General features: G+C 47.5%; 1 protein-coding gene across 1 annotated transcript in view; it reads right to left on the bottom strand.

The window, feature by feature from the left end:
• The window catches only part of SEC22C (SEC22 homolog C, vesicle trafficking protein), a 375,963-nt gene that overhangs the window by 169,748 nt on the left and 178,869 nt on the right, over positions 1-27,346 (bottom strand). Inside the window, exons 3-4 of the mRNA XM_069647907.1 lie at positions 12,876-13,039; positions 37-216 (exon numbers count right to left, since the gene is read on the bottom strand). Coding sequence (XP_069504008.1) covers positions 37-216; positions 12,876-13,039 — 344 coding nt within the window. The remainder of the gene's footprint in view (positions 1-36; positions 217-12,875; positions 13,040-27,346) is intronic.

Below are 27,346 nucleotides of genomic sequence, written 5' to 3' on the forward strand. Positions count from 1 at the left end.
TTAGCTTGCAGGGGATCCTCATCCTCAAAAACTCACCAGCCTCCGTGTGCACATGAGCATATCCATTGACCACACCATTCCTCTCCCCAATTTCCTCCAGCTTAAGGACGACAGGAGATTGCGATATTCGCGCTTGCTCCATATTCTCTAATCCCATCTTCATTTGGATATTGCTTGCATAGTTAAATTGCCATTTCACTTTCTGAATGACACTGTCTGAAAGAAAAAAGGTATCAAACACATTCATCAGCTTTACAAAGAGGAAAACATGCAATTCACAAAATGTACTTTAAACATCCAGCTATATGCCCAAAATGAAAGGAGATGTAAATGCCCTGAAAGGTGCTAGTGCCCCCCGCACTATTCAAATACAACCAAATAAATTCTCCTGACTAATGTCTCTCCTGGGATCTGTTCTCCAAGTCAGGTTACCTTTTTGCATATGATCAGTGATAAAAATATACCACATCACAGAGTCAATGTGTACAGAAGTATTTGTTTGCAGTGCAAGGAGAAGAACAAATTACTTATCCCTGGCAATGTTATTTCTGGTGGATGTTCCTCCCAGAGATTCCTCATCTTTCATATTCGTATCTGGCATTACAGTTCTTGGAAAAGAAATAACAGCATGGGGCGTTGCGTGGCATCTGCATTGATGTCCCTTGATGGTTTCCATTCCCATGTCCAGACGGGATGTCGATGGTATGAATAGCACGCACTGTGCCCATTTACATCGGTTCCTATTTTTTCCTCTCATGCTCAGTCATCTTGAGGAGAGTAATGTAAACCTATATGGGCGTTGAACGAGAGAAGAAATTAGAATTCGCTCATAGTCAAGAGGGGTAGGCTGGGAGGCCGATGAGGAATTCATGGGAGGAACATCCATCAGAAAGAACATTACCAGGAGTAAGTAATTTGTTCTTCTAATGGGCTGTGTCCGTCCACGGATTCCTCATCTTTGATAGACTCCCATAGCAGTTTTAAAGATGGAGGTGGGAGAAGCGGATTCTAATGATGGTTTAATTAGCACATAATGTTGTGCGGATCTGCTCTTCCCAATTAAGCGTTCAGACCCGACAGGGTATCTAAGCAATAGTGCTTTTAAAACTTATGGAGGGAGGACCACGTTGCGGAATTGAAAATGTCCAGCACTGGTAGACCTCTTTGTAGAGTCGAAGAAGTTGCCACTCCCCTTGTGGAATGGGCTCCTACTAGATGATCAAAGACTTCCTTCCCAGCAATAGAGTAGCACTCAGAAATGCATAGGAGAATCCATCTTGAAAGTGTCTAATATTTGACATTCTTGCGATATAAAAGTTAAGAGCAGTTTTCGGGCCAAGCTTGTGTAACCTCTCTTTATCCTTATAAGGGTGAGGGGGGGGGGGGGGGGGGTAGAAAGCTGGTAGTGTGATCTTTTGAGAGCAATGAAATTCGGAGACCCCCTTCGGAAGGTAGGAGAGAATACCATGAAACTTGTAACTCACTGGCTTATAACTCACTAACCTGCTAGCAGAAGTGATAGCCACTAAGAAGATGAGATGGTTTTCCAAGTTAGCAGTCTGAGAGGACAGTAATGGAGGTTCAAACGGCACTCCCATTCAGAATGTAGGAACCAGGTTTAAATCCCAGGACGGAACCAGAAAAGGGACACGTGGGAAATTATTTGTTAGTACCTACAGGTAGTGCATTACTAGAGGCATCTTAAAATAAGAGCTTTGTTCCAGTGTGCGTTGGAATATTGATAATGCTGGCAGGTATACCTTAACGGTAGCCACCTGCAACTTTGATAGGCTATGCGCAGTAAAAATGAAAGCACTGTAGGTGTGTTTCAAGAAAAAGGGTCCATATCTTTAGCTCTACATCAGCTACAAAGCTTGTTCCAACACAGCGGTATAGGGCTTTAGTTTCTAGTGTTCTAGCTGAAACCAACATCTCCATAACGTCTGCCAGGAGGTCCCAATCTTTGCATCTTAACCTCTCAGAAACTAGACATGTAGGTTCAGCGTTCTGATTCATGGGTGAAGAAGACAGCCTCCCTCCTGAGAGAGAAAAACGACTCTCTGGGGAAGATGGAATGGAAGGCAGATGGACATGTCCAGAAGTTCTGGGTACCACATCCTCCAGGTCCAATCCGGGGCAATCAGGATCATGGATTTGCCGAACTTCCTCAACCTCCTGATGACTTGAGGGATGACGGGGACTGGCGGGAACGTGTACAGGAGTGGAAATTCCCAGTCCACTACAAGCATGTACCCCAGAGCTCCGCTCTGTGGAAATTCCCTGGAGCAGAAAAGGTTGCACTTCCTGTTGGTACTGGATGAAAGCGGATCCACCTGAGGGGTACCCTAGGGGGCGAAGAACTCTAGAAGGACTTCCTGAGTCAACTCCCACTCATGGGATATCGTGCTCTGCCTGCTCAGAGTGTCTGCTGTTATATTGCCTTTCCCAGCTAAATTAACAGCCGACAGAGATCATGTCTTGTAGAGCCTGAAACCAGAGCTGCATTGCCTCTTTGCACAGTAGTAGTGACCCTACACCACCTCTTTTGTTGAGGTAATGCATGGCCACTATGCTGTCAGTCATTATCAGGACGTTCTTCCCTGTATGGTAGGCAAAAAGGCCATCAGTGCCAGTCTGATGGCCCCCAGCTCTAACGTGTTTATGTGTAGTCTTGATTCCAATGGGGACCATAGTCGGCTCATCGTCAGATCGCTCATGTATGCTCGTTACCCCATGAGGGAAGCATCCATGACAACAGTTAACTCCGGCCAGGGTTCCCAAAAAGGCTGCCTGATCATCAAGTTCTCTTTGCGGGCCCACCACAAGAGATCCAGTGCTACCTTGTTCGGAACCCAAAGAAGAGGTATGTCATTCTGCCTGAGAACAGACCATTGGGATCTGAGGGCCCACTGGAGGGACATCATCCTCAGATGGTCCTCTGTCATCAGGGAAAAGCAGGATGCCATGGGGCCCAGCAACAACAGAAAGTCGAATGCCAGTAGATATTGAGCATTTTAAAATCTCATCATCATCATCGGTGAGGTATGCTGAGCCCTCAACTCAGGAGGAGAAGCCTTCCCCAAGGAAGAGTCCAGGGCCGTTCCAAAAATGTAAGCATTTGAGAAGGTGTCAACTGAGACGTCTTGAAGTTGAGAGAGAAGCCCAGTTTGTGGAGGAAGTGGCAGGTGCTGTTGAAAAGTTCCATAGCCTGTCCGGGAGAACGAGCTCTGATCTGCCAGTCGCCCAGGTAGGGAAAGATCTGAATCTTTCCTCTCCTTAGATCCGCTGCCACCACCGCCATCAACTTGGTGAAGACCCTCAGGGCGGAGGTAAACCCAAAAGGAAGCACTTGAAATTGATAGTGGATTCTGCCAATGGCAAACCGCAGGTACTTTCTGCACTTGGGATGTATAGACACATGAAAGCAAGCATCCCCAAGATAGAGTGACACTGGAGCTGAAGGGCCTAGAGGATCTGCAAAAGAGTGACCATCCTGAATTTATCTTTCCTGAGGAACATGTTCAAGCATCTTAGGACCAGAATGGGTCACAGTCCTCCATTCTTTTTGGGTACCAGGAAGTAGGTGGAATAGCAACCCTGGTTGAGTTCCGCAACAGGTTCCTTTTCCATGGCTCCATTCTCTAAAAGGGAAAGAATCTCCTGCAAGAGAAGCAAGTCTGGAGACCAAAGATCCCGACCCTGGGGGTGGATATGCGAGGGAGGATCATCCGGTTAGAGGGAACTTGGGGAATGGAGGGGGGATGTTCTTAGGTGAGATGTGATATAGCCCATTTATGTTCCATGATGAACCTTCACTCCCACCAGCTTTTATGGGATACTGCCACCCTTTTTCCCCTTTTCTTCTTTCCAGGATGATCCTAGGATATGCTATCAAGGTTTTAACAAAAAGAAAAGGATTTTATTTTTGAAAAATAAGAGGATATTTGTAGGTTAGACATGGTATCTCCCTTTCCCTTGTGAAAGCAAACCTTACCCTCCCCCTACCTTTATAGGTTGTTGCCAATCACTTCCTTTTATTTCCCTTCAGTCATACCACTCTAGTACTGAGACGAGGAAGAGGCGACTAGGAGTTGTACACACTAACATACAGTTACATCTCTCTGGTACTGAGACGAGGAAGACAAGAAAGAGGCCTGGGAACTATTGTGAGGGTTAGGCATGCCCCAAGGCTTTGTGGAACTGCTTTGAACTTGGGGAAAGGGGCTGGAGGGTAAGCATAGAGCTGGAAGAAGCTCAGAACTCTATTTGGAACACCACTTCATTTGTTGCTGACATCCCCGCACATTGTATAGTTTAGTTGTGAGGGCAAGTATAGGATCTGGACACAAACAGACTTATAAGCTGAACTTACTGACTCATACTATCCTTAGTTTCTTTAAGTAGGGAAATCTCACCTTAGCATAGGGCAGGTTAGGCATTACACCATCCTGAAATGTAAGTTAAATACATTTTGTTTGAACATTGAATCCGTTTTCTTTGTCTTGCTTCATGATGCCTTCACATGTGTTCCTCCACAACCTCTTGGAGCACGTGCAAATCTTCACCCTTGTCTCTGAACAGCTTGACCTCTACCTCCTTGGTTAAATGAAGAGTAGTAGCAAAAGGACCAGACTCTCCAATTTTGCGATGGCGGATGTTGCTGTTGTTGACAGAAAGCTGCTCCTAAAGATTTTGCTCCAGCCTTGGAAGCCTGCAATTTTCCAGGCTGTCGACCGCCTTGGAACCAAACAAATTGGATGCATCAAATGGCACATCTAAAAGTGTTGCCTGGACATCAGGAGCAAAACCAGATTTACGCAGCCACACACAGCACCCGATAACTCTGCTTGATCCCATTCATCCACCTATGCAGTCTGATGCATCTAAACCTGATTAAAGGGATTGGCATGAAGCCTCCTTCCAGGCATTGATGAGGTTGTAAAACCCATCTCTCATCTCCCCTTCTGGAAGATTGTCAACTGTTTGTGACACCACATTCCAAAGTGTGTAAGAGTATTTGGCTAAAGGGCATGACGAATTAATAGCTTTCAAAGCTATACTCCCAGTAAAATAAAATAAAAGAAACGTTCAGCTAGGGCATCATAGCGCTCATCATCAATGTCTGGACGAATGGTAGGATAAGTCAAAGTCGTGGAGGTAGCAGCTTGAACTACTAAACTTTCTGGCATAGGGTGTGTGATGAATCATGGGATCATATCACTTCTTCCCAGGGGGAGCCCTTCACTGGAAGACTAGGGAGGTGAGGCCACTACCAGACAGTCTCGCTAGGGGTGGTAAAATGCAGGAGGACCTCGTAGGGAGGGACTTTTTGCCTGGGGATAAGGACGCCCACTTGGGTCACAGCCTACCCAACCCTACCATCACCCGTATGTCCCTTGCACCATCACCATCTCTTACTTCCACTCTGAATAGCAAGATCAGGTACTATTGCCAAACATCCACCTATGCTTGTGGAAATCCTACTTAGACAAGGAAGAGCATAGGAAACAAAGAATATCCACTGTTCAAGTACTGACACAAGGTGGCTCACCGGAGGCATGAGGAGAAATAAGGAGACATTGATAACAGGCATTGACGTTACACTGGGGCAGAGTAAGCTCGATATAGTAGAAACAGAAGAAGGACTCTGCGTCTTCCTTCCCTGTCGGAGAACACGTGAGATTCAAAGTCTGCACTCGACCAAAGGAGAGGGCTCTGCAGAGGACACCCGGGAGTAGCTGAGGGAGTCTGTGATAGGTCCTGCATCGGCAGGATTGAGTCCAGCTGAAAGCAGGCGAGTCAGAGGCACGACCTGCAGAAGGAAGTGGACCACGCGGTTCTCCAACGTTGGAAAGACTGCAAGGTGCCACAACACACCGAATCGCAGCAGAAGCCAACCCAGTCCCTGGAGAGACCGGCAGCAGAGACCGGCAGCGTGCAAGCAAGTCCCAGAAGGTAGCGGGAAGCACGGACGGACCGATAGAGATGTGGGGGGAGTAGAGAGGTCTCTGTCTTATGAGGGGGCAAGCGTAGTAGAGCTTATCAGAGGGTCATCAAGGGTCCAGGACCCAAAAATGAGTGAAGAGTGCATCCGAGGAAATCTTCCTTGTATCACTGGCAGATATAAGCCCACTGACCATCAGAGAAGGGTCTGGGACCCTAACACCACTGGAAAAGGCATCCGAGGAAATCTTCCTTGTCGCACTGGCAAAGCTAAGTCCAATAGGATCCAGAGAAGGACTTGGACCTTTGCTGATATAGTGAGAGAGTGCCAAGAGAAACCCCAAGTTGAAAAAGAACTCTCAAACCTTAGGAGAAGGGAGTCACTCTTCAGGTGGGGAAACTGAATCATTTCTAGTACACTGAAAAGATGCCAGGGGAATGGAGTCATTCCCCCTGGTCCTTGTTGTGAACTATATTGAAGGAGTGAAGACCAGTACCAGGAGATGGGAGCCATTCTTCAGGTTTAGAAAGTAGAGTGTACAAGGTTTTGGATCTACAAGCCAGGGGAAGGGAGTCATTCCCCCTGGCATCCGTTTGCAAGAAGATATTTTAGGAACATCGCCAGTATACCAGGAGAAGGGAGTCATTCTCCTGGAGAACAAACTTTCTTGTAAGATTGCTACAATCAAGGAGAAGTGAGTTGTTCCCTCTGGCACCTTTTTGGCAAGAGAACATTTTGGGAACGACACCCATATACTAGGAGAAGGGAGTCATTTTCCTGGAGAAGGAACTTTCTGTTGGATTTTATTATTCTTTAGTTGTAGTGTAAGGGATAGATTTAAATCGTGACACAGGATGGTGAATTTGATTTTGACCGACATTCTGACAGATCCTTTAGTATTAGTTTGAGGCAGGGAACCCCCTCTTAGAAATAGAGATAGTGAGGTTCCTTTTTTCGCCTCAAATAAACGTTTATCGCACCCAACATGTCACCCTTGTGTGAGCATCCTTCTTTGACACCCTTATAGGGGCCTTGACAGAAAGTCCGGGTCCACTGAAGATGGTTTATATTTTTCAACCAACTCCTTATTGACTGCAGGAGTGGTACCTGTTTTCTTTCCAGTGTTCCAAATGGGGATCTCTTAGTGCTGAATGAAAAGGCAGCACAGGTTCCTTAGGAGGACCCTTATCTAAAATGTCTGAAATCACCGTGTGTGATGTCCTTGGTAGGAAGACCCCAGCCCAAATATTCAATGATTTTATTCGTCACAGTCCTGCAGGCTGCCTTCGTATGAGAGTGGACATCAGGAGTGTGAAACTCAGGAGAAGTATTGAGTCTTCTTGGGGACATGTACCAAACGCCTGTCCGGCAAGGAATCAGATGAAGAAGATTGATGTCATTGTTTCTTACTCCTCTTTGAAAACAGGTGTCAGGCAGACAGTTTCAACCACTTCTTAGGCCTTTCGGAAGACTTGTCGCCCACAGAATTCCTAACTGCAGAGGATTTTCTTTTGGAAGGTGTGGAGGACAGATTTCGATACAGACCGACCGAGAGCGCACTTCGATCTTCTCACCTTCAAGTCCTTATTTATCATCGACTGGCAGGAGCCACACTCTTAAGCTCAATGGGCCTCGCCAAGGCACCAGAGACAAATTCTGTGCAGATCAGTGATCGACATCTTCGAGTCACAGTCCGCACATCTCTTGAAGCCTGTTTTAGGCATAGACATTGTGACATTCAAAAAAAAGATACAAAAGTAGGACGTGTGCCGAGCATGTGGGAAAATGGAACTGAGGTAACAGGGCGCAGTGCATGCTATTGATACCATTGTCGACATGTCTAGATGCAGGAATAGAAACTGTCGAGGGGCATCAACACTGGTGCCGCACAGCACCCCCTGCTGTTTAAATGTTTTCAGAGAACTGCAAAGCATGATATGAATATCGACTATGAGGAATCTGTGGGAGGACTCAATCTATTAGAAGTGTGTTCTCATAGCAGAGTTCTCACTGGGATTCCATGTCCTACCTTCCAGGGTTCCCAGTTAGACAAGTAGGAAGGCCTACAAAGTCATATGATAGGGCTGCAACTATTCTGGAGGTTTGTCATAAAGCAGGCAGACTGTTGTAACCACGACCACGACAGAGGGCTGGCAGCAACCACTGCTATCCCCCATGGCTGATGGCTACATAATTTGGAACTGTTTTTTTTAAAGTTATATAAGTCCTGAAGAGAAGATACTTAAATTTGAAGCTCGCTGAGGACAATGGCTGATGCTCCCTGCCCTCCAAGTCTTCACCAGTGAAGCCACACCAGATGCTCAATAGTATTTCCGATGCCCACAATGATGAAGCTGGGGAAGAGTATGTCCCTTAATTGTTTCAGGCAGGCATCTCTGAATGAACAGTAACATCACCGGAGAGGGTTGCAAAAGTACCTGATGAAGAACATGGTAGATTGTGGCAGGAGAGGATTCAAACCATATCCTGAAGTGAGTGTCTCAACCACTAAAATAAAAAAGAGCAATGGCAAAGCCAACAGTTCTGAATTTGTGCAGGCATGGGATAAGCATTTGCCAGGCAGTTCATAATGGTACTAGCTAGCCATAAGATAACAGATGGATATAGCAACAGATATAAATCAAGTGGCTGAAGGCACACTTGGTTAAGACATTTTTGTTACACCTGCAACACCTTTACAGCTGCAATTAATCCATTAACTCTCTGCAGACTGCTTAGAAAAAAACCCTGGCAGGTCAAAGTTTGATGTTAGTGTTTTATCGAGCAAATGAAATAGAGGATGTGTTTAGATGGGGAGTAGTAGATAGTGGGTGGAAATGGCTAGAGAGATTAGCATGGCCATGGAGAGTGAATGGGTGCATAGATAACCAAACACCAACAAGCTGTGTGCCACAACAAATGATGGTGATGCATACATGCATGCGTCATTATTTAAGTGCTGGCAATGGACTACAATGTACTCCCTTTAGACATTAATTCCCACAGCTGAAGGCCACAAGAGACTCCTCTGGGAACACCAATCAGGAAGAAATCGCCTGATCCCAGCAACACCAGGGACAAAATAAGTGAGACCCACCATTGATAGACTAGGCAATCAGGTGACAAGAGTGTGTTTCATTCCTTCTGAACAACCATCGGGTGTCCAGCCAAGGACGTCACAGTTAAAGGCTTTCCAGTGAAGGGTGAAAACCAGCGGCTGGCCTGCCTCTTTGCCTACAAGCGCTTGCTTTGCTGTGTCATGCTACTTGTCAGTAAGTATCCATTATTGCTTCTTCTCAGCGTCACCCTCACAGTGCACTACTCATGCTATTTCTTCCTTTCCCTTCTACTGCTATCTTCACTGTCCTCCGCTCAGAACCATTTCAACTCTCTTTCCATGCCCATCTTGTCGTCTTCTCTATGTCACCCATCTTCTCGCTGCACTACTTTCTCTATTCACAAAACCTACTCCAACCTAACTTCCATTACACATTCTCTTCTCGCATCTATCCCCATCAACTCACAATTTCTCAGGCTCAACGCCGCTATACTTATCTCACTGTTTTTCTATTGCTCTTTGGAATGTGCAGTCTGTCTGCAACAAAACCTCCAACTTCTTGCTTTCTCATTCTCCTTCTCTTAACGTCATTACCCTTACTGAAACATGGATCGCTCAACTTTTGCTGCCCTTCATGACCCTGCCTACACCTTCACCTCATGCTCCCCACCCCACTAGCAGGGGTGGTGGCCACTTCCTATCCCTCCTACTCCCCTATCGCTCTCTCTAAATCTCACTCATTGAAATACACTATCCCCACAATCAATGCTCCCTAAGGCATACATAATATATCGCTCTACTGCCCACCTGGTCCGGTAGGTAAATTCTTCAATCACCTCTCCCAACTAATTGTTTTTTTTTTGTTTTTTTTTCCTCTCTCTCTCTCTCTCTCTTTCTCTCTCCCCATCCACCGACTAACTCTCTTCTCCTTAACCACTCACTCACTTCTGTTCGCTTTCTACACACCCATTCAAATGGAAACTCCCTTGACCTTATTCTCATCTCCTCTCAAATCTCTGTGTCTAATATCTCAACCACTCCTTCTCCCACTGATCACTATCGTCCTTGGCTTAATCTCCACTCCTGCTTTTCCTCACTCTCTCCATCTACTACAACTATTACTAAGAACAAGTTTCCGTCCTCCAAACTCCACGACTATCTCTCTGACCTACACCACTCGCTCTCCTTTCCATCCACTGAAGAAGCCTTGACTAACTTTAACACTGCTCTTTATGCTCCCTTTTCCTCCCACTACTCTCCCACTACCCTCTTACTCCACTCTGCAGTGAAGCAGACTACATTGGATCATGCTTAAAGATGTTTATTTAAATAAAAAGTAAAACGCCTAACTAGCCCGATTACTTTGAGTGAAGTTCCCTACCTAGCAAAACGAAAACTAAGGGTGCACATCAAGTCCAAAGTAAAAAGACTTCTGTCTGAATCCTAAACATCTAACTGGCCCTACCACTTTAGAAAACACCTAACTAAAAGGAAAAGGGGAGGCTTACACAAGCGCCTCAGTTTGGGCTTCTGCCTGGCCAAATCGTAAATGACTATCTCTCAAACACAATGTTCCTTTAGAATATAATGGTATAAACTTCATAATCCTCATATAGAGTTTCTTGGTAAAAATCACAATTATCCTCTGTATGGGTTTTGCTTTCCATTTGACAAAAAAATAATGTTTCTTACTTTACTTTTCTGAGGTTTCATTTCAAATGTCCAAATCCCTCCCAAAGTCTGGTGTCTGTTCGGCAAGTTTCTTGGTTCTCAATCACAGTATTTAACTTAGGACTTATGCCCTCCGCTTTTAGTAACTTTCTCGACTTTCCTAGCCTTGGCATACGGCACCTGTATCTCTTTCACTGTGTTTCAGCGGACCGCATACCCATTAGCTTCTCTGAAGTTCTGATGCTCTTGGCAGCATTTCAGCCTTGTTTTGCTGCTTTGAGCCTCGCCATTGTTGTATTTGAGCACACTCGCATTTTGCCTGATCAGGGCTCCTAATTTAGATGACTACTTTAAAGCTTGTTATTATTTGTATTTTGCCACTCTTGCCTTCTGTCCGACTAAGACTTGTGAAGGCATCATGAAGAAAGACACAGATAACAGACTTAAAGATCAAAATAAAATACTTTATTAACTCAAATGTCAGATGGTAGAAGGCCTAACTTGCCCTATACTAAGGTAGGATTTCCTTCCTGAATTAAACTAAGGAAAGTCTGAATCAAAGAGTTCAACTTAAAGGTTTGTCTGTGTCCAACACCTATACATGCCCTCACAACTAAAGCTAACCAATGTGTAAGGATATGAAAACCAAAAGAAATAGTGTTCAACTGAAAGTTCTGAGCTTCTTCGAGCTCGCAGCTTTCTCTCAGCTCCCCTTTCCCAAGCATATGAAAGTTCCACGAAATAGTCTCAAGATTACCTTTCTCCAATTCATAGTAATACAGTTCAACATTGTTCAAAACCAATCCTCGGGGTTCTCTTCCCCAAGTTCCAACCAACACAGTTCATAGAAGATAAAAGGTCTTGAGGCTTCGTTATCAAGACCACACAATGTAGCTCCTCAAATCTCAGGGTTCCCTTCCCCAAGAATTTCATTTCATCATCACACTGTTTTTGAGTTTTTGGCATTTGGGGCTCACTGGTCTAGGACCAGTTGTCCGATCAAACGGTCCACCCATCACAGTTCATGCAACCAGGATGCCTCCGTTTTGGTCTCTTAGCTTTAATCACTTGCTGGAGAAGTAAAAGTAACTTTGCTCCAACACCATTTACCAGCAAGGTAATCCTCCTTCTTTTCACAAGTAACCTACCATGTCACCCTATTGAGAAGCCACTTTATTTTCTTGGGGTCTGGAAAGCCAAAGCACAATATTAATCTGGGCAGGACACTTACTGGAGAATGATTTTCACAGGGTCACAGGGGAGAAACGTTTACATTTCCAGGGTTCGAAATTCAGATCCGATGAGCAGGAGCTAAAACCAGCTCATGGGTGTCAGGCATCAGCAAGGAGGCAGGAGCTATTGCTGGGGAACCAGGAGCGAGTACCCAGCGCACCATGAACCTAACTTCCAAATGAGATGCACACATTCACTTTTTGCACATGTTTTATTCATGGAGTTTAAATGTGTATGAAATGTGCACTAATTAATCTATACTGGCATTCTAAAATGCTCAGTTAATGTCATGTATGCATGTTTGTAAGGCACAAATTGCCTGGGGAGCCAAAAGTAGCTCCTGATACCTGTTGCTTTCAAGCTAACCTGGCTCTCCTAGGCTAGAAATAGGAGCTAAATAGCTCCCACCTCCCCTCAATTTCGAACCCTTCATTTCAGATGGACCTCTGTTTGTCTGTTGCCCCCTGATAGAGGGTAGAGTTCAGGTGAAGACTATCATGTTGCCATCACTTGCTTAGGGCATTTTGACAGCGGGTAGCAGCAAACACAGTTCAATTCAGGAGGATATAAACAAACCTAGTACTTCCTACAGCCTCAATTCTATCAGTGCACCAAAAGTTTGGCAGTGCTAGCAGCCAGTCAGGTGTCAGCCTGATCAGCACGTATGTGAACCACGTAAAGGGCTAAGAGGCGTGGTTTCTGAGAATGATCTGGTGGAATGTTTCTTTTCACCTGCATGCCAAAGTGAATTGCACTTTATTGACCTTTTTCTTTATTCACCATACCACTGAAATTGTTGAGTAATCAAAGTAACAAAAGGTATGATGTTTGAAATAAAAAGCTGTGGCAGCCCTTGTATTCTGATAGCATGAGAAAAATGCTACCTGCAAACCAGGAATGATGAAATGATACTTTGTTTTTCATTATGGCAACACTGCTTAGAAAACCAGGTAATATTAAGTAACTTACCAAATTCCAAGAATGCATATGGTCGGGTCGCCAAACCTATGCTGACATTGTCATAGGTAGTGATAAACTTCCATTGGAGCTCCTCCAAGAAGCAGAAGGCCATAGCAGCAGGATAACTGCTTGAGCAGATGCTCATGCAGGATACATCGCCAAAAGTGTGAAAACTAACAGAAGAAAAAAATGACACTGTTCACAATTGACATGAAAGCTGTAACAAGATCTGTGTGATGCACAAACATACCAACGCCTGAAATAAAGCTTGTTTTGGGAAGTGCAAGTGGCCTGACTAGACTTCTAGGAATGGGAGCTTCACCCATGGAGAGGGAGTGGGAGAAAGAGAGAAATACTGAGAAAACTGGAATCACCATGAAAGTATTTCTTTCTTTTTTGGGTGTCCTGCTCTCCCTCCTTCCCAAATGGCTGTGCCCAGACAAAAAGTCTTCATAACACACTGGGTGATGAAGTCCGCATATGCACAACACACTTGTAGCAAATAACCTGTGGAAAACTTCTTCACCAAAAGATGCATCTTTCCTAGATGTGTCCACTCAATAACAGTTGCAAAAGATAATTGGGCAGCCCAACAAATAACAGAAATAGTGACATGACAAAGTCCACCCACTTCTGAAAGACTGTTTGTTCTGTGTAGAATTTAAACATCCAGGATATGTCCAGATTATAAATAATCTGCTGTCCACTTGAAGAGGAAGGCTTGAGGTGGAATACTGGAATGATTATTTCCTGGTTAATATGAAAATCGAACACAAATCTATGTAAGAAGGATGTTACTGTACACAGAACAACCTTGTTTCAGTGGAATATAAGCCATGGTTCCTCAGAAGATAAAACTTGACATTCACCAAGTCTGACTTATGTGATCACCATCAGAAAAGCTGTTTTCCAAGCTAAGACATTTAGGCCACAGGACTCCACTTTGCCAAAATGCTTGCGCATTAATATTACTAGATCCAGGATCAAATATCAGTTGGGGGAAGGCTCCCTAAAAGCATGGAGGAGGTCCTCAAAGCGTCAATTAATAGCTTTACATATGGAACCTGTCATGTCCTGTTAAGATAAGCACTGATTGCAGATAGTGTTTGCCCTTGTCTAATAGAAATGAATGGGAGACTGTGTATGAAATGATAGACAAAACATTATCTACTGATGCTTTGAGAGGTGCAATGGCAGAACTGCAGCCATTCGCTTCCCTATTGCTGCTTTGTGGAATCCTCCAGATCCCTCAACACTCTGAGCTTCTCAGGAACCAGTCATTCAATTCAACTCAGCAATGTAAGTGAAGTGGGAAGGAAATCAGCTGCTTTGCCTGGACCGGACATACGTTTTGTGGAAGGTCCAGTGGACCAAGAAATGTTGCTGCTCAGTGGTCCGAGTAACAAATCTGATGCAGGCAGGGGGAGCAATGAGAACTGATATTGAGTAGCTGCAGTGCCAACATTTTATCAGTTGTCTGAATTTGTATGTATTCCTACCCCTGGGCCTGTCTGCCTGGTTTGCACCTATCATGCCAAGATGGTGAGGCCCTTGGATTGGCCGTGTTATATCTATTCAGCTGAAATCTTTATCTGACATTGAAGGCAGACCAAGTTGTTAAAGGACTGGTCCACCATCTGAGACGGTACATAGGTTATTGCAGTGGTCTGCAGAGAACGGTAGGAGCTGGCATGTGCTGTCTCACTGAGTAAAGTATATGAAAATGCTAGCAAGCACAAAGTAGGTGCTTTAATTTGATCAGATTTCTTAGAAATGGCACTGCTCACAGAGCAACAGCTCAAGATTCCAAGTCATTTGCAAACTCATTTGCAGACCATGCAGGAGTTTTTCATTAACTCCTGCACTCTACCTAAGCCCAAGAACAAGGTCATACAAGAATCTGCAGTTTTCCCATGGCTGTGCAGGCTCCAGCGTGTGACAGCGATTCTTTGCAGCATGTGCTCTATGTTGTCCAGGGGGACCCTCATACTTCCAATTCATAAAGAGATATTGTCGCTGAGCAGGTCCTTCCTTAAAGGGATGTAATTGGCCATAGGGCATGGAGTCTGCTGGAAAAAGGTGAATTTTTGACCCTTCCAGAGTTAGGCTGTGGGCTGTGGCGAATCTGAAGGAGGTAGCAGGAAAAAAGAACAAATTTCAAGGATGTTAATTTTAAACTGATAAAGAAAGGCCTCAATATCCCCATCGCTACAAGGGTATTCACTACCTACAAAACTAAAGAACAAGTTACTTTCTTACCTGATAACGTTCTTTCGATGGGATGGTCCGACGACGTATTCCATATCTATGACAGTAATCACCACAGCTGTGCTGCTTCGGAAAATCTTTCGGCGTCTGCGTCGATGACGTCGATACGCCGTCCTCGAGGACCTCCTCCGATGGCCAACGTCACCAGATGTAATAAGTAGGACGCATGACGCCCGTAGCCTCAGTTGTAGTTTTTTCCCAGAACGTGTGGCACCAATCTTCTCCAGTATGACCACAGAAAGCCTTGCGGAAACGTAAGCTGCAATCGCATAAGAAATTCTGTAGCGGGGTAGGCAGGGAGGGAGCGATATGGAATACGTCGTCGGACCATCCCATCTAAAGAATGTTACCAGGTAAGAAAGTAACTTGTTCTTCGAGGGGATTGGGTCCTCCGACGTATTCCATATCTATGACAGACTCCCAAAGCAGTACCAACGTAAGGAGGTGGGAAAAGAATTTAGAATATACACATTTAGAATGCCCAATCAAATTGCAGAGTAAAGGACCGCCTTGCCAAAGGCCAGATCCTGCCCCCGGATAGAATCGAAGGAGTAGTGACGTACAAAAGTATGGACCGAAGCCCAGGTGGCTGCATCACACATGTTACGAATAGGAACACCCCTCTGCAGGGCAGTAGAGGCAGCCATTCCGCTGGTCGAATGGGCCCGTAAGCCGGAGGGTCCTTACCAGCCAAGCAGTAACATTCAGAAATTGCCAAGATGATCCATCGAGACAAAGTCTGCTTAGTAATAGCTTGTCCCAAACGCCTTCCAGCGTAACCAATAAAGAGTTGATCGTCCACTCTGACCCGGGACATGCGTGAAATATAAAAGCTTAAATCTTTCCTAGGATCCAGCCTATGAAGCCTCTCCTCGTCCTTACCAGGATGCAGAGGAGGATAAAATGCCGGAAGAATAACCTTCTGGCTTAAATGAAATTCCGTCACCACCTTCGGAAGAAAGGAAGGACGAACTCTAAGGACAACCCTGTCCTTGTGAAACACAGTGAAGGGTGGCTTAACTGAAAGTGCCTGTAACTCACTCACTCACTCTGTGAGCGGAAGTGACAGCAACTAAAAATACAGTTTTAAGAGTTAACAGTCTCAAAGGACAGGAATGCAAAGGCTCAAACGGAGCACCCATTAGAAACTTGAGAACAAGGTTCAGATCCCAACCGGGCACCTGGAAAGGTGACAGAGGGAACACATTAGTGAGCCCTTTCAGAAACTGAGAAATTAAAGGGATTTTAAAATAAGAACACTCCTCAGACGAGCGCTTAAATATAGACCGCGCCGCCAGGTAACCTTTAATGGTACCCACTTGCAGGCCCTTGCGGGCCAAAGAAAGCAAAAAAGACAGAACGACAGGAATGTCACATGAAAAAGGATCCACATTCTGAACCCTGCACAAGTCGCAGAACTTTCTCCAACGGCAACGGTACAGGGACTTTGTTGTCGGCCGTCTGGCCGAAAGCAACACCTCCATCACGTCTTCAGGGGGGTCCCAATCCTTATACCTCAACCTTTCAGAAGCCAAGTGTGAAGGTTGAAGGAACTGACCTCTGGATGGAGAACTTGACCCCCCTCCCATGAGAGCAGATCGTCTCGGTAGGGAAGACGGCGTGGAGGGCAGATGGCCCAGTCGAGAAGGCCCGGGTACCACGTCCTCCGGGCCCATGCCGGAGCAATGAAGATCATCCGGGAACCAAACCTCCGTAACCTCCACAGCACTTGCGGGATGACGGGGACTGGAGGAAACGCGTACAGCAGTGGGAAGGACCACTCCACCACGAACGCGCCTCCTAAGGCTCCTCTTGGAGGAAATTCCCGCGAGCAGAACCTTTCGCACTTCCGGTTGACACTGGAGGCGAAGAGATCCACTTAAGGGGTCCCCCAAAGGGCAAAGATCTCCAGGAGAATCTCCTGAGCCAGCTCCCACTCATGAGATCGTGCTCTGCCTGCTCAGAGCGTCCACCGTCTCGTTTTCGTCTCCGGCCAGATGAACTGCCGAGATCGAAATTTCCTGCTGGAAGGCCCAGAACCAGAGCTGCATCGCCTCCCTGCACAGAGGAAGTGACCCGGCCCCCCCCTTTTTGTTGAGGTAGTGCATGGCCACCGTGTTGTCCGTCAGAATCAGGACATTCTTTCCTCGCACAGTCGGCAGAAAAGCCACCAGGGCAAGCCTGACGGCCCTCAGCTCCAGCAGATTGATATGGAGTCTGGACTCCGACGGAGACCAACGACCGCTGACTGTCAACTCGTTGGCATGCGCTCCACATCCAGTGAGGGAAGCCAAAACGGAGCCCCCCCTCATCAGATTGCCTTCAGATTGCCTTTCACGGCCCACCACAGAAGGTCCTGGGCGACCGAAGGCGACACCTGAACGGGGTCCGACATCCTGCCGGAGGACTGTGACCACTGGAGCTTGAGAGCCCATTGCAGAGATCTCATCCGCAACCTGGCCTCTGGCAGCAGAAGAATGCAGGATGCCATGAGGCCGAGCAACCTCAAGAACTCGAACGCTGGGAGACTCTGGGCATGTTGAAACTTGTGCACCATCTGCTGAATGTGGTGAGCCCTTATCTGGGGAGGAAAACACTGCCCCAGGGACGTGTCGAGCACTGCTCCGATGTACTGGAGCCGCTGAGTTGGCGTCAAGTGGGACTTCATTAAGTTGAGGGAGAAGCCCAGCTTGTGGAGGGAGTGGCAGGTGACGGACAGATGATCCAGGACTTGCTCGGGAGAGCGCGCCCTGATCAATCAATCATCCAGGTAGGGGTAGACGTGAATCCCCCCTTTCCTGAGATGCGCTGCCACCACTACCATGAGCTTGGTGAAGACCCTCGGGGCAGAGGTCAATCCGAACGGCAGGACCCGAAACTGAAAGTGCGAGTCGCCAACCGCGAACCTCAGGTACTTCTTGTCCTTTGGATGGATCGGCACATGAAAATAGGCATCCTTGAGGTCGAGAGACACCAACCAGTCCTGAAGTTGAAGGGCATGGAGGACTTGAGAAAGAGTAACCATCTTGAACTTGTCCTTCCTGAGGAGTTTGTTCAAACCGTGCAAGTTCATGATGGGTCTCAATCCCCAGTCTTTCTTCGAAATCAAAAAATAAGGGGAATACCATCCCTTGTTCCTCTCCGCTACAGGCACCAGCTCTATGGAGCCTTTCTCCAGCAGGGATTGAATTTCCTGCACAAGGAGCGGATCCGGACTCTTCAAAGAGAGATTCCCTGGTGGATTGTCGTGAGGCCTCTGCCGGAAAGAAAGACAGTAGCCGTGGGCTATGATCTCCAGAACCCACACATCTGAAGTAATGGAACGCCATTCTACAAGATGCTGCGCCAGCCTTCCCCCAACCGGTGAAGCATGGGCCTCATGACTGAGCAGAAGCGGCTGCGGCGTTGCCTGAGGGCAAAGAGGCAACTGCACGTGCGGCCTTGGCACCTCGATTACCTTGTTTTCCACCTCTGGCACTCTTACGGTTGCCCCTTTGACTTGCAGCTCCTCTCGCTTTACTAAAGGATGAGTAATAACGAAAGGAACCTCCCCTCCATTGCTGTCCCCTAGGATGAAAAGGCAGAGGTTGGCGGACTGCAGCGCCCAACGACTTCGCTGCAGCTTTGGAGGTCTGCAACCTCTCAAGGCTCTCGTCAGCCTTGCTGCCAAAAAGATGTTCACCATCAAAGGGCATGTTGAGGAGCCTGGCTTGCACATCAGGAGCAAACCCCCGACTTCCTCAACCACGCAAACCTGCGTATTACGGTGCTCGCCGCCATGGACCGGCTGACACAGTCTGCCATGTCCAAACCCGACTGAACGGACTCACACATGGCATCCTTGCCATCCTGAACAATAGCAAGAAAACCATCCCGTTCATCCCCTTTGGGAATATGTTCAGCCGCTAAGGAAATGCAGTTCCACAGAGTGTGCGTGAAACGTGACAAGGCACATACGGAGTTGGCCGCCTGAAGAGCCATACCCCCTGAAGAAAACACTTTCTTCGCCCATCTATCAAAACGCTTGTCGTCCCTATCAGGAGGGATGGTAGGATACGACGCCTGCTTTGCTGGGGCCGTAGCCGCCTGCACCACCAAACTCTCCGGAGTGGAGTGCTTGGTCAAGTAGCAGGGGTCACTACTGGCTGGGCGGTATTTTCACGGCAAAGACTTGCCCACTGCCGGGAGACTCTCCGGAGCAGTCCAAGCCGCTGCCACCCTTCTTTGCAGAGCCATTTGGAATGGCAGTACCGGGTCAGTGGGTGGACCTTGGTCGAGGATATCCGTCAGGTCATCCTGCACAAACTCAACTGGGGGCGCCGACCACCCCAAGTAGTCCGTGACCCTCGACATAAGGCGCCGGTACGATGACTCGGCATGGGTGCCAGGCTCAGGCCTACAGAACTCCACCTCCGGAGAGGTGTCCAGACCACTGGCGTCATGCAGTGACTGACGCAGGTCCTCAATCTGGCTATGACCAGAAAGAGTCTCGTCTGGTACTGTGTCAGGAACCAATCCATCTTCAGAACCCTCTTCCACCTCGGAAATATACTCTATAGGCTGGAAAGTGGGCATTGAATAAGGGAGAAAGACATGTTTTGCCTTGACCAGAGCCTTTCTAGGGGCATCCCCCATGCCACGGGGTACCTCCGACACCACAGCCTCGAAAGGCGTCAAGTGAATCGGCGTCGACGTCGAGCGCGGCGCAGACAGCGTCGACGGCTTCGACACAGGCCTCGAGGGCGGAGCCCCGAGCTTGTCCTTCGACAGCCTGGGCGCCGATGGCGTTGACGACTTCCTCAGAGGCGGAGCCTCGAGAGAGAGCCCGTTGACGACCTTGGCGCCACCGGCGTCGATGTCGTCTTTGAAGACTTCACAGGTGCACACGGTCGAGGACCGGGAACGGGCATGACTAGAACGATTCCCCTTGTCAGAGCGGGACCTCTCCTGCGAATCGTGCCGACCACCCGAGCCCAAAGGCGTACGAGCGGTCTCTCTAGTACCGTCACGGCCGACCCCTCTCGGATGCGCGGACGGACCGGAGCCCTGCGATTCAAGAATCGCCAACATTTTCTTCCCAAAGGAAGCCCATTCCTCCAGAGAGGAACGCTTGGTGGGATAAGAAACCCGCCGATGGGCGGAGTCCTTGGATGAGGACAGGGAAGGCGACCGATGATGGCGCTTCCGGGAGTGCCTCGAAGAGGCAGAGGAGTGGCGGGACCCACTCCGGGACCGAGACCCCCTATACTTACGACTACGATGCGGATAGCCGCCCCTCGAATCGTCCGTCGAAAGCCCAGTGGACCTCGCCTTCCAGGGCTTGGACACCTTACCGACCGACAGCTTCTTCTTACGTTCCCGCAAGGCCTTGGACGTAAGCGACTGGCAGTCGACACAATCATCCGTGTCGTGGGCCTCCCCGAGGCACCAGAGGCAGGCGCCGTGCGAGTCCTTCACTGACATCTTGGACCCACAGTCCCCACACTTCTTGAAGCCCGGATGCGGGGTGCAAGAAGAGGAAGACATCCCGATAATACTTTTTCAAACGAACAAGTTCGAAGAACCGAAAGAACAAAAACTCCAAAGAGTTGAGGCGCGCCGGGATCACCGAAGTGAACACGTTCGCGGAAAAAACAGAACTGAGGCTACGGGCGTCGTGCGTCCTACTTATGACATCTGGTGACGTCGGCCATCGGAGGAGGTCCTCGAGGACGGCGTATCGACATCATCGCCGCAGGACGCAGACACCAAAAGATTTTCCGAAGCAGCACAGCTGTGGTGATTACTCTCATAGATATGGAATACGTCAGAGGACCCAATCCCCTCGAAATAAAAGGTTGCTAGTCAATTGTCCTCTGTCAAAAACCTACTTTCTATCTAGCCCTACCACTATTGAAAACAACTTAAATAACCAGAGGCTTTCGCTACTGGTTGATGGGCCTTGCCCAGCCAAGGTCACTGGATTTGATCTCCAAAAGCCATTTTCAGTTCCATGAAGAAAAAAAAAGTGTGTACTAGAAAAATATTGCAAACGTTCATTTATCGGTTCCAGTTGAAAATGTCTTCATCGGCTATCTCACAACAAAGTTCTAAATTCACCCCCTTCGCACTTCTCCTGAGCTGTATCAATTCTTGATAATGGTTTCAACTTAAAGTTCTGTTTATTCAAGGGATCCTTCTCATCTCCTTTCCTGTTCACTTGATTGGTTCTACCTGTGTTGCATATATTTGATCCCTCCTGGTTCGTTCCCACTTGTTACTTCAATGGAGTTCTCCAGACTCTGCTGCTGCTTTATCAGACCCTGGTGCTGCTTTATATCTAATACTGTTCGCTACAGGTTTCTTGGGTTTCCGTAACCATATATTTTACTTCTCTTCATTTCAGTCTTCTTCCCGTACCCCGAGCAACCCTGCTACCCGTATCTGCTTCGAGTCAGCTCCCCAGGGTTAGCGTCTCCATGGTATAATGTAAGGGTGTCAAAGAAGGATACCAACACAAAAGGTGGCATGACTTTGTTTACAGACTTATTTTGGAAATGAAAAGGATCCTCACTATCCCTAACTTTTAAGAGGATTTTCCCTCCCTCAAAACTAATACTGAAAAGATCTGTCAGAATGTCTGTAACTAACAGAAAGTTCCTTCTTTAAGGATAGTGGCTCCATCTCCATATTTGTGGATGGAGTTTAAGAAAATGTTCCTTCAAAACAAGAACACCGGGGGGAAATGTCTCCCTTCCCCTGGTTTGCAGGTTTTAGACAGTCTTCAGAAAGTCTTTATACAATGTTCTCTCCAGGAGAATGGCTCCCTTCTCCTGGCTACTTCACATCAACACTTAGCTCAGGACCAAGAGAATGTCTCCCTTCTCTTGGTATGTTTTTGGCACAGTTCATCACAAGACTAGGGGGAATTACTCCATTCCCCTGGTGTTTCTATTTAGACTTCTGATGTGGCACCAGGGGAATGACTCACTTCTCATGGCATTACTTGATAGAGCCTTTTCTCACTGCTTCCAGGTTGATACATACTTTGCCATTGTGACTTGCTTTCAACAATCTTGTTAGGATCCCAGATCCTGCTCTTATAACTAGTGGGCGTATCTCCACCCCTAAAATGAGATAAGATTTCCTCTATGCTTTAGTCCATTTCTGTTGGGTTCTCAGACCCTTCCTGAATGGCCAGTGGTTTCCTCATCTCCACTGTTACGGTGAACAGGGTCCCAGACCCTTCCTTGGTGACCAGTGGTCTTCTCTTCCCCTCTGCCGTTGTGGACAGAGATCCAGACCCTTGCCTGGTGCCCAGTACACATATCTCTGCCACTGCCTGGAGGGTGGCTCCCTCTAGTACTTGTTTGGTGCTGGTTTGTGTCCCAGACCCTTATCTTGTTTGTCTTCCAAATCCTATCCTCTCTCCATCTTGTGCTAAGCCAACCTTGTTCACTTTCCTGCCAAGTACTGCCAGAAAGGAGATTTCTTGTATCGTTATTTCCGGTAAACTTGCATTCATTCACATACTTTACACTCTTACCAGTTCCCGCGTTGCACCAGTTTCCTTCACTGGCTCTGGAATGCTCCGACGGTTCTTCCTGGGGTCTTGCTTCATTTGGGACTGTTGCGCAGGCATTCAGTGTCTCCGCTGATCATACTCGGCTTGTATCGCTCCCGTTCTCCAGGTTGGCAGTGTAGGCGCCGTTGGAGGACTGCACGGTCCACCTTTCAGAGGTTGTCCACTGTTTCACAGCCTCCAGCCAGGTTACCGAACAGCTCCACAGTACCGGGCAAAGGATTCTCACCACCTGTTTCCCCTCTCCAGCAGAGGACAGTCTTCAGCTTCTCCAGAGCATTCTCCGGGTCTCATTTGCTTTTCCCAGGCTCGACCGTCTCCCATGTGGCTTTTCTTCTGGGCTAGCCTGCATCCAGGATTGCTCTCTCTTTCACAGAGTTGTTCATCTGTTTTTATGATGCTTGGGTGAACACTCGCCCGCACAACACTAGAACATTTCCTCTAGTTACGTGAGCCACTCTTCTTAGCTAATTGTGGCGACTTCTTCAGAGTTCTTGCATTGGGGATAATCTTTATGTCTCAGATGCTCTTCTTCGTCTCAGTTGGTGAAACCTCCATGATGTTACAATAGAACATGGATTTATCAGTCAGAGGAGGAGGGGGAGTGAAAGGGTAATAGAGGTTTCGAGCAGGTTTGGATACAGGTGTTGTGCCGCCCATCACGCAGGTGGTCATCCTCATCCCCAGAAGGAAAGTAGGAAAGTCCCTCCCCATGAGGTCCTCGCACATTAAACCACTCCTAGGGGCAATATTGGGTAGCAGCCTCACCTCCCTACATGAATGACAAGGCCCCCCAACCACCGACGAGAAGTGACGACACCTAGTGAATTGTCACAGTAACTCTCACATGTCTGCTTCTCTCTTCGGCTTGCAAGGGTCGCTCCGACGGCTCACCCATTAACCTCTGGTTCTCTTCTCCAATAGACCCTCCGCTGCTACTGGCTCCCGCAGTCGTCGTGCCTCGGCACAAACTCAAGGCTTTGTTCCTGAACAGGATTCTAGTGTCGACATTCGTTAGCACGCTCCCAGCCCACCATGTCAGCGTGGTCACGCCACCAGTGGAGACAGATTTTCTAGCTCCGCCTCTGCAGTGGCTCGACCACACCGCCTGTACTGCTGGTCCTCCACCGTCCTTCGTTCTCTGCTCCTGCTACCGCCGGCTATGAAGTACTGCACGACTCGGTCCCTCCTGGACATCGAGTCGTTAGAGGCTCGCCTCTGCACTGAACTCTCGCTCCCTCGCTCTGGGTTCTTTGTCCTTTTCTGTTCGCTACATTGTTTCAGGCAAGGGGCGTTTCGTTCCCCTTTGTATTCTTAATATGCATCAGCATTGTCAAAAGCCAATGGTAAGGGTAAAATATCACTGCATGTTATATGCAATATTGTGGTACTAGTAGGTTATTCAATTGTCATATAAGCAGACACTGTCTTTAATGAAGGAAGTTCCTTATGGGTATGGGAGTCTTTGTCCCCTATAGAGGAGTCACTCCCAGTTAGGGGCTAGTTGCCCAGCCCCGTAGGGAGGCTCTTGCTTAACGGCCTCACCTCCCTAGCCTCAAATGTGGTGGCCCACCCTGGGGAGAAGGGACGAATACTTCAGATTTTTCACAGGGACCAAAGGGCCAGTATTATCATGGTAGTCCCTGGGATTGTCCCATTCACTGATTAGAGCACTGAAGGGGTGACATGGGTATCCCCTCCGCATACCACCCCAGGTCCATCATCCCCTGGCTTTTGGATGCACCCTGTCCCTTTGGACAGGAAGACTGCCCATAAACAGGCAGGGGACTTCATTACAAGGCTTTAACCCTGATGTGCCAAACGCCTGCGATTGTCAGGAGAGAACATTTCCTGCTAGTGTGCTGGAGGCTATAACACGGGCAAAGGCATGCGATTTCCAGAAAGAGAGAATAATTGTTGCTCGCTAGTTGGGGGCTATAGCCCAGACCCTGGCAGGAGTAAGCCATTCCGTGAGAGCAAAATAGTTCTGGAATATTCAACGGTCATGGCCGTTATGTTAAAGAAATGCCGGGTCTGGAGGGCGGGGTGGGTAAGTCAGTAGGGAATGGGTTAATGGCTAGGATGCTGTCGGTATGTCTTGCAAGCAAATAAATCTCTTTTGCTTAACCATCACCAAATTGAGAAGACAAGTCTGATTGATCTTAACACCAGAGATGCAGGTTACGTGATGGAAATCAGAACAAGAGAAGTGTGCATTGTGAGGAACCTGAGTGCGTCCTCACTTCTTTTCCCCCGCTATCCTCTTCTCAGGTGGTCAGTGAAAGCCCATCGCGTTTGGATCCCGACCCTGAGGGTGGATATCAGAGGGAGGATCACCTGGATGAAGGAGACTTGAGGAGTGGGGAGAGGACATCCTTAAGTGAGACATGGTATCCCCCCATTTCCCTTTCACCACAAACCCTCCATCCCTCAAGCCTACATAGGCTTTCGTCATCCCTTTCACTCCCCTGAGGTATCCCCAAAATGTCATCAATATGATACTGGGATAAAGAAGAGGACAACTTGGCTAATACATCCTCATTTCATAAACACAAACACTTATCAGCCCCAATTAAGTACTGGGACGAGAAGGAGGACAACAAGAGCAAGGCAGGACTACCGCTTTGTTGGTAAGCAGTCTATTGTCAATTGAGCAAAGTCTAGGGGAGCTGAGGCACTTCTTGTAGATAGCACCAAAGTCTGGCACAATGTTATTTAGAGAGTATGTAGTTAAAAGAATCATTGTAGGGCCCCAAGCTGTAAAGCTTGCGGAGGCAAAGTTGCAAGCAACTTTGCAGAAACAGCAGCTACTGTAAGTCTCCAGTGAGACAAACAAGCTACAGACCAAAAATGTAAGTACCCCATTAGTCAAGACAGTATCTTAGGTTGGAAGAAGAGGTCCCGCTAGTTTCTGTTCAGGTTGCAGTCCTGCAGTTCCTGGGTTCCTGGGCCTCAGTCTGGAGACAAGAGGGAGTACGTCTGGAGGAATCCTGCACTGCAGTTTGAAGGTTGGCCGCAGCAAAGGGCTCTTTCCAAATCAGCGGCACTTCGCGGTTTCAGCTATCGGTCAATAGCACCACCACGGTTCTCGGACACTTGATGGGCTTCCCTTGCTTCTGGGGTCTATTAATCTGTTGAGGTGGCTCAAGCTTCGGTCGTCCTGCTTTGGGATGGTCCTCTAGAGCTTCCTGAACGTCTGGTCTGCTTAAAGATGATGCACCCGATTCTGGTGTTCCTGACCCCTGGCACTCGCTACAGCCAGCAGAGAAAGGGTTTCCAGGCAAGTTCGTCTTGGGGTTGATTGGTCCCACCAACCCAAGCGATAAAATCGTCTGTTCCGGGCTTCTCTAGTCGATATGAAATTTGGAGCTTCAGCACTGCAGCAGGGCTTCATCGGGCAAACCAACGACCCAGGAGGGTGCAGCAAGCTTCTCTTCCAGTTTCTTTCTTCGGATTCTTCGTCCAGTGGTCGACTCTGCCTTCTGTCTGAGAGACCTCGCCTTTTATGCAGATTTCTCCCATTCATTTGTAGCCTAGCTGTCACTCGCACAACAGGGAGGCTGTCCACCAAGGACAGCCAGCCAATCACCTTTGGGTGCATTCAGGTAACCAAGGAGACTAAGCACAAGGAGTTGCAGGCACCCCCCTCGCTTCCTGCTCTGCCAGACATGCTAGAGCCAGAGACGGGTTTCAGCACAGAAGCCCGCCAAAGACAAAACGAACAAAGGGACCAAACCTGGTTTGGCGTGCAGAGTAAAACCCAAGAAAGACCTCACAAGCAAGAAATGGCAAAAAAAGAAGACAAGAAATGGGCACCCACGGGTGCAATACTGCAGCTGAGTAGTCGGCCTGTGGTAAAAACATGCAATGGTAGGAGCATTAAACCACTGCCACCAGCCATTAAATGTGCGAGGGTAACAAAAAATGTTACATGATTAAGTAGGAAAAGGGGCTACTAAGTAACCCCCCCCAGTTCTTCCACATAAAATAGGTTGTACTGAACCTACATAGAAAAAATAGTTAAGTCTATCTATCTATCTATCTATCTATATGCATTTTTCTATAGCGCCACTAACCCTTAGGCCTCAGGGCGCTTACAAAGAGAAACACAGACACAGGAGAAAAAAAGGGACTGAGCCAGGAGACAAGCCGAAGGTCAGACAGAAAGAGAGATAAGGAGATGACTTAATATTCAACCAAGTTCAGCACCAAAAAGGAAGGTATTCAGGTGTTTCTTGAAAAGAATGGTTGAGTCTCTGTCAGCAAGATGTTTGGGGAGAGCATGCCATAGGGCAGGAGCCCATGAGTTAAAACTTTCTCCCCCAATTATTTTCAGGATGATGCGTGGTTGATTTAATCGAAAAGTAAATTTCACTTTACTACCCTTGGGAACAGCAGTTTACCCATGTTAAGGTGTTTAAACCTTATGAAAAATCCAAGTTACTTCTCTGTGACACTGCACTGAGGGTGCTGTGTGTCAATACAAAAGGTGATGCCTATGGAGTTTGTCAGACTCCAAAATCAAAAGAAACCATCAAAAGAGTCCAAATCAGATCAAAAATACTTAAGAGTGAGAAAAGGGTCTCATTCACTCCAGGATAAAAATTTAAAGTCCTAAAGTCCAGCAAAAGGGTCTCTAAGGTTGAAGGGA

This window comes from Ambystoma mexicanum, chromosome 2q (genome assembly GCF_040938575.1).
Source record: "Ambystoma mexicanum isolate Mex_15411 chromosome 2q, UKY_AmexF1_1, whole genome shotgun sequence".
Lineage (NCBI taxonomy): Eukaryota > Metazoa > Chordata > Amphibia > Caudata > Ambystomatidae > Ambystoma > Ambystoma mexicanum.